General features: G+C 35.7%; 1 protein-coding gene across 1 annotated transcript in view; it reads right to left on the bottom strand.

Annotated features, from left to right (window-relative positions):
• LOC123308351 (Krueppel-like factor 7) overlaps nt 1-11553 on the bottom strand; it is a 615580-nt gene extending 604027 nt beyond the window's left edge. The window contains exon 1 of the mRNA XM_044890969.1: nt 10931-11553. Coding sequence (XP_044746904.1) covers nt 10931-11032 — 102 coding nt within the window. The 5' untranslated portion in view covers nt 11033-11553. The remainder of the gene's footprint in view (nt 1-10930) is intronic.
• Nucleotides 11554-19942: the final 8389 nt, after the last annotated feature.

Here is a 19942-nt window from a genome sequence, read left to right as displayed (position 1 = left end):
TCTATAATTTCACCCAAGAAGTTGCAGCTCTTTCTTACAGTAACAATTATACGTGGCAGATTGCGGTGGTGAAATCACACGTGTGATGGTATGAATGGCCGTTATGTTAGCGTGGCATAGATCAATCGATCGCAGATTGTATCAAAGACGTATTGAGGAAATACGAAATTACGAGCGAAATTACTTTTAGTTGTTTTTCTAGAGCCCTGATGATGCAATAATAAATTTTGCGAAACGTTGGCCATCACACAAAGGGGTTTCTTTTAATAACGTTCCCAAACCCAACAAGTATTTTCATCTTGGAAATACTAGAACTAGAAATACTGATCAGAGAATCAGCGCTTGATGGACAAATCAACATTTTTAACAAATCGATAATAAGTGATGCTCACGAGAAGTCTCGTATCCAGTCTCCTGCAAGAGTGTCGAAGTCTCGTCGTTGATAATGTTCTGCTGCTCGTTCTGCTGAATCTATTCTTTCCAATTATTTGCCTTTGGAAGTTTAATTATAATATCATATGAAATTTCATTTATTGTTTGGCGTACTTGTTCCAAGACCTGTAGAAGTAAATAGCCACAGCTGCATCACTTTACAGTCTATTCGGTTTTTCAGAGTTTACGCACATATGAATGTAATATTTATGCTCGTATTTATGAAATACAGGGTGTATTTGAAGGTGAGGCTTTTTCAACAGAAGGTAGAACCGAGGGTAAAACTGGTCAAAATGAAGCGTTTCACTAAAAATCACCGATACAAAACTTTCAAAATGACAAAATTGAAAAAAAAATTCAAAATGATTACTGAAATAGATCCTCATACGACCCTAGCCTAGACCATTTGTTAGCTGAATTATCGCAAAGCAGTGGGAAAAAATTTATCTCCTGCTTTAACCATGTGGTTTCGTTTAGGATATTGGCTCGTTCTATATTTACGTGGTAATGAAAATGGAAACTTAGGATTGCCGAATTGTTCTCATTATTTTTCATTAAATTACACGATTTTATGAAATGGCTCATTTCGATGACAACTGACAGGAGAGACTTAGGACACAAGTCTCTCAAAAATGGAATAATACTTCAGAATCTCACCAATAAAATTCGTCTAAATTATTCACGAATTTTTTCACAATGGGCATCGCAATCTTCTTGTTCGAATATTTCAACCATCGTCATAAAAATGGGATGAAATGAGGAAATATCATAGCACTTTTTCAACATCACATAAGCACTTTCTAGAAACTGCCTCGATTTTCTACATTTTATTCGCCATAAATTGCACGATACAACAATTATGATTCTCTCAAAAGTGACCTGATGCATCTAATCCGATGAACTTGGTACTGAGCCATTCATTGTCCAGCCATATGTTTATGTTTTGTTTCGCTTTTCCGATTCCGGAGTCACCTTCCACCTCGCCTTCCACAGTCCCGTAGTTGAAATTCAATAAAATTTTGTCGAACTTCTAGGGGTTGTATCTCAGCCATCTTGGATATTTTATATTGACAATTTGTGGTTAAATGACTTATTTTGATGAGTTCTACCTTATGTCCAAAAAAAAAAACCTCAACTTTGAAAGCACCCTGTATATCAAAGACCGGCAATGTGTTTCACATAAACATACCCTGATAATTTTCACCAATACAAGTACGTTCTCTGCGTTCGTCTTGGGAAGTTTATTGCCGTAGAATGAAGAATGCTGACAATATCTTTCAGTCATGAAAATAGCTGAAGAAGAGAGATGAGAAAAGTCTCGTCTTGTCAATGAAATAGCAAGTCTCGTCTCAAAAAAAAAGACGAGGCTCTCGTAATCATCACTATCGATAATTCATACATAAATCTCGATATTAATACTGCACGAAATAGAGTTCGCTCTTACTCCGACCCTGGCGTGGAATAGTTGGTACAGTTGTATCTAACCCTTCGAATAGCAGTTCGTTCCACCGCTGTCCCCAGACAAGGACGCCCTTTTGTGATGTGGAGAGCTCAAAAGGAAGGAAACAGGTGAATCGCATAAACACAAGGTCGCATCAGCGTGTGCCGTGCTCGCCATTACCAACATAGTAATTTTATGGCGACGTTGTCAGTGTGTGGAAAACGAACTGTTTTAATGATGCCGATGGCGCCGTTCGCGTCTGGTGTCGAGGATATCAATGAATTGCAAATGCAAAACATTGGAAGGAGCATCTTACTATGGACTGATGATGTATTTATGATTACTGCAGAATGAAAATTTAAAAAGCACTGACGTGAACCAGGAGTTTGTTCAAATTCACAATCAGATAGGTTACTTCTTTTACTCAATGTCTCCAAAAATACGGATCAATCAAATTGATAAGACTTGGCCTTAATTGACGTTTTTAAACTCAGTTTATGAGATAGATACCAAATTTCTTTCTCATTTCCTAGATGTACCTAGTATGTAGTTGGGGAGCCCAAGAGGGAAATTCGGGATATACTTGAAAGTGTCAGATTAATATAAGGGGAAATACGAGGAGAAATACCTTGGACCTCTACCAAAAATTAGACCTGTATATAGGGGGAATTGTCTAATACAGCCTGTCAGAATAGTGTTTTTTTTTCTTATTTTGAGCTGATAATTCAAGAATAACGAAAACAATATAATCTGACAGTTTCAGCAAGCCGAAACAATAAAAATTGACCATAAAGGTCACAAAAATCAGTTTTTTTGAATTATCTCCTTCCCTGGGCTTCAAATCTTTTTAGCATTCATTATTAAAGTTGTAGAACATAACATTTTTTAAAAATTTTGTCCGAAGCAATTTTTGTTTTACGTTCTACCGTTTTCGAGATATATGGCGATGAATGTGCATTAGACTGAGATTCTACATTGACCTTGGCCTTTCGCATGTGTGGCTAAGCTCCTCGACCTTATCGGCCTCTAACTCTAAAACGGTTAAGATTGTGAAAAATTGCTTCAGACAAAAGTTGTATAGAATTTTATTATCTACAACTTTCATCATGAATATAGAAACGTTTAAAGGTACAGGAAGGGAAATATTTAAAAAAATGCATTGTTATCATCTTCAAACTGTCAATTTGAGAAAACCTCCCTGATTAGTGTCAGATTACTGGGTCAACACGTCTGCAACACCGAGATTAACCATGTGTATGAAAACCTGACACGCTCAAGTATATACAAGTAACGATTTTCTTTTACATTTTCAAAGGACCGCTGTGATCTTGCGTCACTTTCGACTTGTCAGTCTCTTGAAGAGTAGCTTCTTTTGGGTTCAATTAACATATCCTCTAAAAATCTTACACGCTCGAAAAATCATTTTTTTACGTAGGGCATATACAGTATCTTAATCTGGCACGCTCGAGTAGGTATGTACAGGGTGGGCAAATTTCGATGTTTTAGCACTACAGCTTTCAAACCAGAGGAGATAGACAAAATCTGATACCCCATTCTTGTTCTCTTTTTCCGAGAAACTTACAATAGTAGTAGTGATTTTTGGCCACTTTCTTTTGTTTTCGAGTTATAAGCAAAAATTGGAAAAATGGCGATATCGAAATAAACTTATATCTCCGCTAATACTGATGATAGAGCTCTGAAATTGAAACATTATACAGGCACTTTTTTACGTAGAATCCAGTGGCGTGCTCGCCTTTTTTGCAGGATTTTCAATTACGAAGCTATGACCCAAAGTTATGTTTTTTTAAATGGGAACATTAGATTTCTGTGCAATTTTTTGAATGCTTAAATTTCACCTATTTCAAAAATTTATAACATCATATGGTTTGTGTCAATATAAATAATAGAAAATGGTCAAATCCACTTTTTCCCAATATTTCTATGGTTTCAACTTTTGACGAGCACAGAATAATAGAGTTTCCTATAACAAAAGCAGTCTCCTTCCGGCAATGTCATTCTTTCTATGAATATTGGTAAAAAGTTACCAATATTCACAAAATTTGAATCAAGATATATTTCATAAATTTTCATAATAATGAAAGGACTTTAGAAGGAGACAGTGGTAATCATACGATGCTATATTTTTCTATGCTCATCAAAAGTTGAAACCATAGAAATATTGAGAAAAAAGGTTTTAAAACATTTTCTATTATTTATATTGATACAAACCATATGATGTTATATATTTTTGAAATCAGTAAGAATTAAGCTTTCACATAAATCTGCTGTTCCCATTTAAAAAAACATAACTTTGGGTCATAGCTTCGTAATTGAAAATCCTGCTAAAAAGGCGTGCACGCCACTGGATTCTACGTAAAAAAGTTCCTATATAATGTTTCAATTTCAGAGGTCTATCATCAGTATTAGCGGAGATATAAATTTATTTCGATATCGCCACTTTTCCAATTTTCGCTTATAACTCGAAAACAAAAGTAGATGGCCAAAAATGACTACTACTATTGTTAGTTTCTCAGAAAAAGAGAACAAGAATGGGGTATCAGATTTTGTGTATCTCCTCTGGTTTAAAAACTGTAGTGCTAAAACATCGAAATTTGCCCACCCTGTACACTTAATGATTTTTTCTTACATCTTTGGAAACCTGCAGACGCTTTCCCCACCGCTGGAAGTGCATACATCATAGAACCTTTTTTCTTTCTACCATCTAATCTTCAAAATCCACTAGGTCTCCACGACGCTCGAGTAAATCCCGATTTAGCATCGTGGCTCCCCAACTATAATCTGAAAAATTTTGCTCAAGGATTCTTGTTAGTTCTTTACTTCCGTTCATCCAAATATCTGGAAGGTATTGAGCTCGGTAATGAGAATCAACTCAAACCGAGACTCAAACGTCATTCAATGCAACACTGAAAAAATGTAATTGAATGAAATTACATGACCAACAGTCATGCACAGGATATAATTAACTCCGCCGGATTTATCGTCCTTCTCAGATATGAAATGTTTATAAACAAACGTATATCAATTAGAAATAAACAATATTGGCTTTGAGAGAACAATAACTGCACTTCACTCGCAGTTCAAAAACAATCGTAAAACTTCGCAGACTATAATAAATTCTCGACATAGGGAACGAAAGACAAATCACTGAAGATGGACGCGTGGGTCTGAAAATATGGTTGTTGGTAAAGTGGAACACCCGAGACTGCCTCAAAACAAAACTGTTATTGAGAGAATCGGGGATTAATTGATCCATTCTTCCTCCGGTTCTGGGATCTTTTCAGATTTCTGTGACATGTGGAGAGAGGGTGGGACACATTTGAAAATGAAAGGGAAACTTATGTGAATATGGGGGTGAGATGTGTTGAAAGAGAAAGGGCCTGTCACAATAACAAAGGATATTTACACAGAAACGGTGTGTGTACAAGTGGCGACGATAAAGGCTGCAGTCCCAATATTCAAGTCAGAAATCTGGAGCAACACTGATTTCCCAGTAATTTTTAAACGCATCGCATCATTTTCTTATAAGATCATTATGTAAATTATCGTTAAAAGAATGGACAGAAGTAGAAGTTTCAGACTGAATCAGAAATATATGCAAAAGTACGAGCAAAAGTAGACTGAATATAATTCACATTTCAGGCGAATTATGTAGACTTTTTAATGCAAAAAGCATGCAAAAACTACCCAAACTCCAGAGGTATGTAAAAACATCGAGGGGGTGATCATGAGTGGAAATTGTTGTACACTCGGTTGTACACTAGCTTGGAAATGTGTGTAAATTCACCCTGTAGATTCGTGTGTAGATTACATTCCGAACTAATTGAAACATTGAATGTTTTCAGATAAGCTGGAGTGAGTGTAGATTACACACCTATCTGAGCTTCTATAGTACCTATCTAAATTTTAGTTATTTGTCAAATATTTTTCAGATCATCTTGGGTAAAGCCCTCGGTAAAGCCGAGAGTAAAACAATCATTGTTCGTTCGAACCTGTCCTTCAATTGACAAGCCTGACATCTCAGTTTACATATACATATTTCTTCTTTCACCTCAGAAGGTAATGTTTATTAGTCTCGATTTTCATGACTCCGATGATTATTTATTACATATTACATCATTATGTGTAATATTATCCAATAATATCAACTTTTTTATACCTGAATGATATCAAATATCAATAATAACAGTGCATTAATAATGGCTGGCTGCTTATACCTCACTTGATATATGTATATGGTTGTTTTCCATTTATAATCTACATTCAATAATACCCCACTTTTCAGCATTGATATCAAAGAATCAACAAACGTGTTAAATGATTCATTGATGACTTATGCTGCTTTTGCAATCGAGATTGCAATACATTGCTAGCGAAACACATTTTTCATGAATGAATGAATTAACAGAAAGAATTCACAGGATTAATGCTTGAATATTAACTACGCTACTGCTGCGTTATACATGATTTTATCGAATTATTCAGTATAAGCACCGACAATTTTATCTCGTGGAAAGTGCAATTCTTGTAAAAATATCATAATCTAGTCCATAATTCCAAAAACTTTTTTGTTATACTTGTAATTATTTCAGAATCATGTTTCTTCAAGAATTCTGCATTAATTTCCACAATAGACAGATAAATTTAATGTTTTTGAAATTCAGTAAGTATCAGGAAAAATCAAGGGCAAAATGGAGTTTTCTGCAGTGAATATATTATATCTAAAAGCATCGTTAAACATCTTACAAGAAAAACTGCACCTTTATTGCCACTGCAAACGAGTCTTTCAGAAATTTTTCGGCTCGTTTTTCGGTGAAAGCGCTGTGGCAATAATATATTCAACACGGTCCCAGATGTTCATTACTTATATGGTGCCACTAAATTATGGGGAGCAACAACAAATTGTTCCCCAATGCACAAGCTAAAATTGGAATTTAGCTCAGTCTTGCTGAAAATATAGATATTGTGAACATAATAATAAGACGAGTTATTTATTCATCTTTATTTATTTATTTATTTAACTTCACTTTACATACACCAAGGGTAATTACATGCAAAGGCTTTCAACCGAGCTTTCAACTATAGACTAGATTTACAATCCAAAAATATAAGATACATATAATATAAGGAAAAGCAACAAAAACAATAAAACAATCAAGTAAAATAAAACTATATATAAATAAATCACTGTGTAAATTTTCGCAGACTCAGATTCAGAAGACAATAAAAAAATTCGAAATGATGTATTCAGCAGCAAATAAACCGTAGGGTTGTTCTCGGGATGGCTTTACGGGGTCGTAACTCCTGAAAACACAACTGAAACAAATGGCGGTAAACCATATTTTTCAGAATAATGAAAGACATCGTGAAAAACTATCAAAATACCGAAAATTTGAACTCTTGGCGAGCCCAAAGCCAAGGAGAGAAAAGTTGCCATTTTGCACATCCCATCTCTCAGAAGGGGTGCATATTATTTTTTCTGCTCGTAGGCTATGGCTAGGCTATAATTGATTCACGTGAACGGTCATCTTTGGCTTTCTTGTCAAAATCCTTTTTCACACATTATTCCATTTTTGGGAAAATCTTACTTTACCCACTACATAGTTACCTCGTTAGTTGCATTTCCCACTAGATTTCACAAGAAGGCTGCAAAATTATACTACGAAACACGGCGCCAATGAATTAACAGCGTTTCAAGCACACAAATTATGAGATGAATACCGGTGGTGGGTTTTTGCAAGATGTTATTATGTATTATAAAAGACTAACCATAAGATTAACGGCTTATCAGTTCCCAATGATTGTTGGAAGCGACAGTCTGTCGCAAATTATAATGACACTTTTTTCTGATGGTTTATAATGGAAAAACAAAGTCGTTCGTAATCCGTAGATCTATCAAAGGAAAACAAAAAGGAAAAATACCAAGGAAACGGCTAGATCATAAAAGTTCCAGAAACACAAACCGCGATTGTGAGTATTTTATACCGATGACCCAATCACTACTTCGCATATTTTTAGAACCGGTCTTAAACCTCAGTGCGGGCTTTAACCATAAAATAAATACGAATGAGATTGCGACATTCCCGAGGGGTCTTCCACTGCGGAATTTTAGTGTACAAAATGATGGAATTGAAGCGGAATTGCACGGAATTTTATGGAATTACACGGAATTATATTGGAATTGATTGGAACGGAATTGAAGGAAATTTTATAGAAATTCAATGGAATTGAAGGGCATTGTGAAGGAATTGAATGGAATTGTAAAGGAATTGAATGGAAATGAACATGCGCAGAAAGATGCTTTTGAATAATCGTGTCACCTAACACTGATATAACCTATAAAATAACTTATTTTGGTGTGAAGTCGATGATGCTCGAGCCAAGTTGATATATCTCTATCATCATTTCAGTAATATTTAACACTAGATGACCCGGCAAACCTAGTTGTGCCATTTAAATTATTTCTAGGGTAGATAATAATAACTAACTCATCGTGATTGCTCGATTGGTCGTAAGAAAAAGGAATGCCTTTTTTTCTGTTCTGTACAATTTTTTTTTGTGAATATTTTGTTATATACATAAACCTTGCCCTAACAATAATAAACACAACAAAAAAAGAATTGTCCAATGTGGTGCGATCGTTTGAACAATAAAGCATTTTGAAGTAAACCATAGATACTCTTTTATTAATATAGATATTATACAAGGCGGCCATGTCAAACAATCCATAGTGGAACATTTCCATATATGTATTTGAGTGTTTCTAGAAAACGTGATTATGATTTTATTTATGAATGAATATGGCGTACATTTCGATGTAGAAAACTAGTAGGAAGTGATGGGTGACATGCATTAAGTGGTCGAGTTTCTGAATTTGTCAGAAATGTCCAAATGGAAATTGACCCTCCTAGCCGTTTTCCCAAAAAAACTTTTTTATTTACGGAAATATTCGGCTGGAATATTTTACGCGGGCCACAATGTAGGTGGTTAAATATAGATTTGAAATGAAAAATAATAGTGATTTTTTCTAAGTCATACTTGGCTCGAAAACAAATGAAGATGGCGTCATTATGAGTTTCTCACAAAAGTATGCCACTCAATTTCCTAAATATGTTGGGTCTTAGGGTAAAATAGTTTTAGTTCATAGGTTCATTCACCTATTTCGCCACCCTAATTTTTTCAGCAGTTTTTTTGGTTTGAAGAAATTACCACTTTTGATTATATTTGTTTGATATATCTAATATATAAAATTCTCGTGTCATAGTTTTCGTTACCATACTCCTCCGAAACGGCTTGACCGATTTTGATGAAATTTTTTGTGCTTATCCGGTATCTATGAGAATCGGCCAACATCTATTTTTCATCCCCCTAAATGTTAGGGGTAGTCCACCCCTGAATTTTTTTTTGTATTTTTAGACAAAATTTTTAATTTCTATTTTTTTATGATACAACATACAAAAATACATACAATCCTGAATTTTCACCCTTCTACGATCAACCCTTATTTTTTAATAGCCATTTTAGTAATTTAATCATTAGGAAATTATTTATATGGCAAAACAACGTTTGCCGGGTCAGCTATCTATGAGAATCGGCCAACATCTATTTTTCATCCCCCTAAATGTTAGGGGTAGTCCACCCCTAAATTTTTTTTGTATTTTTTAGACAAAATTTTTTATTTCTATTTTTTTACGATACAACATACAAAAATACATACAATCCTCAATTTTCACCCTTTTACGATCAACCCTTATTTTTTAATAGCCATTTTAGTAATTTAATCATTAGGAAATTATTTATATGGCAAAACAACGTTTGCCGGGTCAGCTATCTATGAGAATCGGCCAACATCTATTTTTCATCCCCCTAAATGTTAGGGGTAGTCCACCCCTAAATTTTTTTTTTATTTTTTAGACAAAATTTTTAATTTCTATTTTTTTATGATACAACATGGAAATTATTTATATGGCAAAACAACGTTTGCCGGGTCAGCTAGTTGATGATATATTTATTTGATAATGCTGTTCTACTGATATTTCGATTTTTGGTCTGATCTCAGGTTGGATACACTAGTAGATTCAGTCTAGGATAAATTATACTTCAGATGGAGCAAGACGAAGCTTCGAGCGAATCTTGCTGCGAAATCACAGCAGGGGAACATGAAACACATAGCAAAATTCGTACTTATTTGACGACAACTTGATATGATACAGGTTGGTTTCGACAAAACTGAGTAGAGAATCATTTATTTTTTTGTTTTTTTGTCTTAGGTTTTAATGTTCAGTTATGCAGTGTTCTTTTCAAAACGGCCGTGTGCACTTATTTAAGGCTAGATTAACGTTAATACTTGATTATGTCTCTGATTTCTATAGCAGTTACCATAACTATCACCGAATTAACGTTAATCCTGTCTTAAATAAGTCGGTGCAATCGGGATTGAGGGATTGATGTTTATTTGTCCTAATTACTAATAGTGGACAGCACACTCATGTAGAGTTTTCACTAAAAATTACTGCGATAAATTGAACGGAATTGTGGAATTGGGCGGAATTATGATGAATTTAGCGGAATTATGATGAATTTAGCGGAATTGAATGGAATTTAGATGAATTGAACGGAATTTTCCTGAATTTAGTGGAATTAATCAAGAAATTGGAATTTTAGTGTACAAAAAACGTCCAGTGAAAGACCCCTCGGACATTCCTGACATCATTCTCGCGGATTTAGCAGAGAAGCATGTTTTCATGGGCAAATGTATGGGTGCAACTCGAAAAGTTCTCGGAACAGCCAGATGCGATGATGCATCGGACGAAAACTGGATTTTGATATTCCAAGAAAAAAAAAGATTGCGCTTGATATATGGTGGTTGAAAAACGTCTACGATTTCTACGAAGCTGATTCACAAAAAGGAAACCTGTTTCGAATAATGGACTGTAGGCGCGATAAAGAACTAAAAACAAACATTCTTCCCGATAAAAGTGAGACGGGTTATCAGGATGTATGGTTTGATAAGAAACGATTCTTTGAATTCCGTCTTACCTGTTGCCAATGATCGTCCAAGGAAGGTTGTGCAGAAAAATAGCCGGTATCGTGAATATCCTGGAGCTCTCGGAAAATATGTCCTGATGGTAGTATATCCATGGTCAAAATACAAAGATTCACAAGTCACAAGTGGAAACACCGAGAACTACACAGAAGACGACTTTAAAACACATTAAACGATCTTCCGGTGAAAACTTTTGATTCCATACGATCACGTTTTCGACATTCCTAAACTAAAGTAACACAGAAATCACATAAACTGACACAGATGGTTATGCAGAGTCGCTTTTCCCTAGTCCGTTTAAATTGAGCGCCAGCAAGTCTTCCAGCGTAGACGTAGTTACAGTAGAAGAGCACACAGTGTGCGGAGAACTGAAGGGAAATAAAACACGAACGCAATGCGTCGAGGAAAACCGCGAGAAGCCTTATCCGGCTCGAAGGACCAGAAGAAAGTCGTTGTCCACTACCTATTTGGCGTACACGTTGTTAGGTTGACGTTTACAATGCCGGGTGGTATTTAAATGACTCAAATGAGTAAAGTGTGTTGTCTAGATCGGGAAAAGCGGTAGAGTACACTTCTAGAGCCTCACGGCACGACTGATCGCGGTCTCGTGCGCGGTAATCGGAAAGGTTCGGCGATGCATCGTTTCGTTCGCGAAGCTTCCGTCGAGGCGCCACGTTCACGATAGATTCGATCGAATGCGCCGGCATGGCTGCGTTCTGCGTTCTATCACGTTCCGAATGCGACTCACCGGACTTTTTTTACACTTATTTACGCGCTAAAACAAGCTTTTTGGGTGAGAGTTGAAGGATTTAAGTTTCCACATGAAATATTCATCGAACAATGTCAGTGCCGAAGGAAAAAGAAGTTTTTCAGACGGGGTGGATGATTTCATATCTATAAGGAATTTCTGAATAGAAGGTTTATGGGGGGATTTTCCTGTGACGAAAAGTTCATACCTACTTTACTTTCACCCGACTATACTTTTCTCTACGATCCCGAATCCGGTACACTTTCAAATAGGGAATACTCCTTCTGACGAAAATGATGTATTTTTTATGAAATCTCTGAAACTTCACATTTTGAAATAACCATTTCAACCGTTTCCCAAAAAAAAATATTTTAAGCACTTAAAAATGATAAATAAGGTATTCAAAATTCAAAGCGTTTCATTTCGATTGCACAAGTTGGCAACATCGAATGAAATATGCCTTGATAATAAAGGACAACAAATGAATTATCTTGATGAGATAGACAAAGATGGCTGTCTATGAAGTCTGCGACGAACGAGGAAGGTCTTAAAATTTTATGGGATTTTTATGGCCTTTTGCAGTTGAAGCTCGCCAATAATTTCGTGCCTGTAAATCAACAGCTGTTGTTTTTATAAACAAGCTGATTGGACATTGTTCTTTTCATTGTCTAGTAGGCGCTGCTGCCAAATCGTAAACTCGAAACCAAGCGATTTAAATTTTAAAATCCCAAATTTGAAGAATGATTTTGAATAGTTTCCGCGGTGCATTCGAAAAAATTATGAATGAAACTCATAATTATTCAGTTCAAACTTGCATATGCAGTGATAACCCAAATTGAGGAGAATTCCCCTGTTCTTAAAATATATATGGGCTACATGACACGATTACCTACTCTACAAATTTCGCAAAACTCAAATGCTTTTCACGTGGCTCAAAGATCGGTGGACATCAAAGTAAAAGCCGGCCATAATCCATTAAATTTCGAGAGTATAAAACGAATTGCAAACATTGCATGGCAACAATATCGAGTGGAAATATTAATGTATATTGGAAATAACAGATTAGTCAGTCGAACTTCCGCCATTTCGATTGGTGGGATATTTTGTGACTCAGCTCAATGGCACACTCAGGAATGAGATAAATTTCTCCATTTCATCTTTTTCGGAGGATATGTCATAAGTCGAATCATGTCTATTTTATGGCAATCTCGGAGTATGTGCTTAGTAGTCATTTCAATCTGTAAGCTGGTTCTGCAATGCCTGGTTTGTGTTGGTGCAATGATGGCTCGTCAGGGTATGCAAGATTGCCCGGGTCGACCCAAAAATAATCGAGAAATCGAAAATCATTATAATATCTTTATTCCGCAACACTTATTAATTCTGAATAGTCAACCTTACATCTTTCCTTACGCTAATCACGCTGGGTCGGCCAGCCGACCCAGCCTAGCGAGCGCTTCAAGTTATGGTACCATGTAACACCTACAACGCATGCAGTTGCCACCACCAACTGTACAATACCTCGTATTATGTCGCTGCTCGATATATACAAGGTCGGCAAGTACAAGGAGGGCCTACTTCGTTAATGTTCGGGCGATAACGTTTTAGTTTTTTCAATTTCCTGTTGTCTATTCCAAGATATTATCAAAGATTAAAGAGTAGAAACGTAGGAAACGCCCTCCTATCTCTAGTATTAAAAGCCGACTACATTTCAGTCAGTGAAAACACGCTTGACAATGAGATGGCGCTGAAAACGCACAGAAAAACTCTTTAATAACAGAAAAAGAAGAAGTTTTCTGTTTTTTAATTGAGGGACGCGAAATTCGAATTCTATCCCTTGTATTAAATTTCAATATCGACATTGTTTCGATCAGAAAACAAACATCTTGAGCGACAAAACAAAAGTATTGATATTAATGAAAAACGCTGTTGTGCTATATTTTTACCTGCAATTCATAAAAAATTTACAAAATTATGGACAATAAATGAAGCTTTGACTAGGACACAAAAGTATATGGTGATCTGCTATACTTCGAAGGTGTTATTTCTGTGCAATAGGTTGTTTTGAATTGATAAACTCACTTGAATTTGTAAATTATACATATATCAGAAATTAATATGAACCAATATTCAATATACCATCATAGCATACACATTCCAGTTAATTACATATACGTCCTTTCGTTTGCATAAAAAGTGTAGCACTTTTCTACACTCGATTTGATTTACACCAGTGTAGAGGAAGTGTAGTTTATCTACACATAGTCAAAAGGAGATGTAGATAAACTACACCTCCTCTACACTGGTGTAAATTTAATCGGCAAACGAATACTAAAATCGAGTGTAGAAAAGTGCTACACTTTTTATGCAAACAAAAGGACCTTATATATGTATTATTTATAATAATAGACCTGTATGTCAGTATAGTTTCTTTAAGCTTTTTTTATTATTTCCTCATGATATGGTCTCTTTATGACACAATATACGAATTGATTAATGAATGAACAAAACACTCACAACAGGTTTCATAAAACTAAGACTACCCAAACAATAATTTGACAGTCACTAGATACCCAAATCGAAATCAATAAAACCTCTGCATTACTGCCTTTCTGAGTATATTGAAAGAGTAGCAATTGAGTATAATTGAAAGGACCTATAAAGGTCATAATTTCCCATTAATAGGCCGTTCATGCAAGAGATGCTTTCTGCGTTCAACAATTTACATGGATGAACAGTTCTCAATTGACCTGCAGTAAAATGTTCACTGCACATGGTGTAGTCAGTAGTGTTTGCTGAGATAAGACAAAAAAATTCAATAATTAGCAACTAGAACGAGCTAGATAAACAAAAAGCGCTACGGGAATCAAAACATTCAAAACCTGCAAATGGCACTCAAATTAATATTTCAACCAATCCTGGCGTCAAGCGTGTCAAAACACGCTTGACACACAGATGGCGTTCAAATCGCTTTAGTTGCCTCGTTTCCTATCTTTCTACTCTATAATCTTTGGTTGGATATTATATTATTAAACGAATAGTTGATTATTAAATATGTCGTTTTCCTTAATTTTCTTTAATGAACTCCAATTTAAACGCCCATGAAGCTACAAATGGAATGAGTTCTCCATTTGTAGCTTTTTTCGAAGTATAACGCGCAACAGAACGATACAGAATTTCAAATGATATTAAGGATTTTTTCTCGGTATTTTTTCATTATTTATCACATACGTACCCACCACTTATGCAAGCCACTGCTTTTGATCAATTTCATTACAAAGTATTCCTTGATGCAGTTTACTCTTAATCTCTGATATTGCTTCTCAAAACACCCAACATAAAGATAAACTTTGTAATGCCCCCACGGTTTCTGAGCTCTCAGCCAAAATATGTGAATTTTTCGCTTCTTTATATTCTCACCCTGTACAACAAAAAAACCTTGGGCCAGTTTGTATTGACTGAGAATTGATTTGCGTCACTGTTGAAAAATCCAGCATCGGTAAAGAAATGTCGAAGTTACAGCTAGAATTTCAAGAAAAAAGGTCATTGCATAAGATGGCGATATTTCCATAGAAACGCACATTATCCGAAAAATGGCCTAGACGTTCCGAGGTGTAGACCTAACAGTCCATCCAGCATCCAAAAAAAACTTTGTATAGACCTCTAATGTTTCCAAATTCTTCGTCAAAAACGAAAATTTTTGGGTGCTTTACATTCACACCCTGTTCAACGAGAAGAGATTAGAAAAAAAATTAGCCTGTGCCAGTGGCATATAGGCGAAGGATAAGGCTTTGCATCTCGGGGTGAAAATCAAACATCATCAAAGTGATGTCGAAGATATAACTAGTCAAACTTGGACAATTATTCAGCAGTCCCACTTCATTTGCCGATTAGTTTATATTGTACCTTGTTAATGGTTGGTCTATTGAGGTTTAAGCCAAAAAAGTAAGGGATAGCTAGAAATTTTCCATGTTCTCGTTACCTATTCCAAAAAAATGAACATTAAACATAATGAATCGAATAACAACTTATCAGTTTTTGTTTGGAAAATGAATTTTAAATTACAAATTTGAAAAAAATATTCAGCAGTGTTTTTATTGCCCTCCACATCGACTACTCAGTTGTTGCGAGCTTTACAGGGTGTCCAGAAGGGGTGAATGCTATTTGCTTATGAAATGAATCAAACTTATTCGATGCGCGGGCGTAGGGGAAGTAGAACAGCGTCATGACGCACCTGTGTTCATGGAAATTTATAAGGAGAAGTGAAGTGGCTGCATTTTACATATTTCCTGGTATAACTGGAAATCCTTGGGGCCATACACGAGCCGAGGGTGGGACGAAATAAAAGTTTCAAATATAGGATTTCATTATGGAGAGGAGTTATAGTTTCGGGGAAATCAAAATCTGTTTTGATTTTATGTAAGAGCAATTTGAAATTTTGTTTAATGTTTACTGAACTGGTGCTAGTTTCGTCTCTCTTTTCTATGAAAAATCCTTTCCAAAGGTCGAAATTTGGAATGCTTACAAATTATATGTGTGCATGTATTCATAGGAAGGTTGAATTCTTTGTATATTACCATGGGTCGAAATTTGTAATATATAGCCAAGGTCAGTCTTCGACTCGTAAAAATATTTTAACAGTAGGTTGAAAGAAACACTTTTTTCCTTCACAATTTTTTCCGAATTGGCTCGGTTTAAAAAATACAGACTGTTGAAAAACAAAAAAAATGTTTTGTCGAATGAAATGAATTTCGGAATATAGTTTTTCATTTATTTGATTAATCTTTTTCGGACACAATATATCAGCCACGTCGTCCAGGTTTCTTATTATGACCGTTACGTATCATAAAAATATCAAAAATTCAAAGAACAAAACTCTTTAAACTAAGTTAGAGGCTATCTGATGAATATTTGGACGTTTTCTAATTTGAAAGTGTTCTCGTATTTCCTCGTATAATGCGCCTTTTTCGAGGTATTTGATTTTCAAAAATTAAAGAGTATCTGTGAAATTTGAAAAATTGGGTTCTTTGGCTGAATACAACTTTGTTTAAAAGATCCAAAAATGTGTTGTGTCACGGATATAGCTAGTTATTCTGATGGTTATTTTATTTTCCCTGGGGTGGCACAGCTCATCAGGAAAATTTAAAATGGCTATATACTTTTATCAGAGCCGAATCGGAAAAAATGGTATGAGAAAAAAGTGTTGCTTTTGAGCGCTAGGGGCCAGTTGAAATTGTCGAGTAGATAATTTTTTCAGTTAATTTGTTGTGTGCACTCTACATATCTCAATATCTTGGAAATTATTGATCTGCTATTTGAAGGGCAAGTTTTCCTCTGATTTTGAAATCTAGAGCGCAGTTTTCAAAGATTTCCTGCACAATAGTGAGTTTTAAACAAGAGTTTCCTATAGGAAATGATGTAAATTTTTCCATATTAGAATTATACCTTGAATTCGAAGTTTATATCATCAATTGATTACACAAGTTAAACGTGTTTTGATTTAGTGTCTCGGAGTGAAGTTGGCACACATGAAATAGCATTCATGTCTAAACGACGTTGCCACAACCATTTGCTACTATTTTCCGACGCTGCAAAAATACGGGCAGCGCTTGCCAAAAAGCCATGACAAAGTATCAGGAACTCCTATTTTGAATTGAAATCTGCTCATTATAATGCTATAACCTTGATATTTTGAATTATATCAGACAATATCGGACAACGGATACGTTCTTCGGCACTGTAGAACTTTTAAAAATAATAAAACATTTTTGGTGTTATATTACTCGTATATTTATAGTCGACTGAATTTCGCATCAACAATTTGGAATCCTCAATACAAATGCTATATAGAGAGAATTGAGAGAATACAAAACAAATTTCTCAGATTCCTAGCCTTCAAGAATAATATCGTCTACAGTAATCATGAGTACTCACATATCCGGGAGAAATTTGGTATAATGGACCTAAGAAATCGTCGACAAATGGCTGACATTACTATTCTGTATAAAATTGTCAATGGTATATTTCGTGTGCCGGATATATTGCAGTCAATTCCGTTCAGAGTCCCTGATATTAGATTGAGAAATAGAGACACATTTTATGCTTCTTTTCGGAGGACGAACAGTGCACAGAATGCTCCAATTTTTAGGATGATCACTGCATATAATAACATTTGCATTGACTTGGACATCTTCAATATAACACTTAAAAATCTGAAGCGAAGTCTCAGGAATACTCTTTCATAAAGCAAAAACAACTCTATTGTTCCTTTTACTTGTGATAGTTTGAAGCGATGTATTTGTAGTTTTTAATAGGTGAATACTGTTCTGTGGGCTAAGCCTGTTTGTATTCCTTGTAAGCATTAAATAAATAAATAAATAAATAAATAAATATTATTCGATGTATATATACTCCATTCACTTTTATAAAAGCGCTCGGTTGGCCATGGAAATTTGACACATTCCAGGCTGTACAGTACGAAAATTTCAGGTTATAAAGCTTGTCAACACAGTTTTTGTTTTAAATCAGCGCTATGTTGTCTGTTCTACTTAAAGATCTCAGTAATTACGTATTTTTCGCAATATGAGTTTACGTCAGAAAGTAGGTGAATTCGAAGCGCCTTTACGGTTCAATATTTTCGCCATAGCTGTCTCGATAGTTGCTGCAAGAGGTGTTGGAATGAGATTCAGATTTGATGGAGGCCTTGCAGATCAGAAGATCTACAGATAATGTTGAACACCTATAAACATATACTCGAAGCTTTAGGCCTTAGAGTCAATATTGACAAAACCAAAATCCTGGTTAGTCCGCCAGAAAACCTTCAAACAGATATCAGCCAGGAGGATGAAACTCTTAGAACAGGTCGAGCAGCAAATACTAGGACACGCAAATACACAACCGTTTCAGTTCAGCATCTCGGGCATTCTGGAAGCTAAAGGACACACTACCTCAATCTGAAGACCAAGACAGTTGTTTACAAAGCAGTGGTCCTCCCAACGCTTCTATACGGAAACGAAAACTGGACTCCCTACAGGCGACACATTAAACAGCTTGAACAAACGCAACAACGTCATCTAAGACAAATAATGCACATCTGATGGTGCATCAAGTCTTGCAGCGTGCGAGTTGTATAACAATTGAAACTAAAGTAACGAAGGCCCGACTCAGAGATGGAGCGGCCACATTCTGAGGATGCAAGACACAAGACTCCCCAAAATAGCTCTGTACGGCGAATTCACAAAGGGAGCTCGGAAACCAGGAGGCCAGTATAAGCGATTTATGGATATACTAAATACATCAATTCCTAAAATCAGTTAATGGGAATCATAACTGGGAACAATTAGCGTTAGACAGATCACTGTGGAGGACTTTGGTCCAGAGCTATAATGGAGACTCGAGAAGAATACAGCGGCGGCTAGATCTGGTTGGTGACTATCCATGCCCAGAGTGTGGAAGGATCTGTAGATCACGGTTGGGTTTCTTCAGTCACAGGAGGGCTGGTTTTTTAGTCTTTTTGTAGATTTATTCTCGCTAACGAGATTCAGCAATGAATGAATGGATGAATTCGAAAATCTCATCAATGTAGTTTAAACCCTCAAATAATTCAAAACTCAAGAATAAATATTTACACCAAATGAAAAGATGAATAAGTCTTTTAGTTGGAACTCTAATCCTCCTTCGAATACACTGAAAGTAAATTATCGGATATTGGCATTCATCGCGAAAAACGTGGAAAATCAATACTGCATGCAGAAGTTACATTCGTTGGGCATTTCCTTCTCACATACTGTTGGGAAACGTAAAAATCAACGGCAAATTTATGCAAATTGCCAGTTCCATGCCGTGCGCTATTCGAAAGCTCGTTCAGACTTCCCATGTTATTCCCATACCCTTGAAAACTTCGACTCTGGGCTGCTGAAATATATGCACATACAAATTCGAATCTGTCATGTTAATTAATGGAGAATTCATTCGCCTCTTATTTTGAGGATATCTGGATTCTCAATCAAGACCAATCAGGTTAGTAGATGTCGTTTGTCGTTTAATTTCTCTAATTCGCATTATTGGAAGTGATGCATTGATTATGAAGGGATATATGAAACGAGCCGTCACAAAAATTCGTCGTCCGGTAGGCTGTGGAATTTAGAATAGAATAGAAATTTTAATACTATCCCCGGGTTTCATAAAACTTGATCGGGGAATCAACGCTTGACTGACGAATAGACGTCAATTTGTTTTCAACCGATAATTCAGCCATGAT

The sequence above is a fragment of the Coccinella septempunctata genome, chromosome 1, assembly GCF_907165205.1.
Source record: "Coccinella septempunctata chromosome 1, icCocSept1.1, whole genome shotgun sequence".
Taxonomy (NCBI): domain Eukaryota; kingdom Metazoa; phylum Arthropoda; class Insecta; order Coleoptera; family Coccinellidae; genus Coccinella; species Coccinella septempunctata.
Note: the sequence above shows the minus strand (reverse complement) of the source record. Positions and strands in the feature narration are given on the sequence as shown.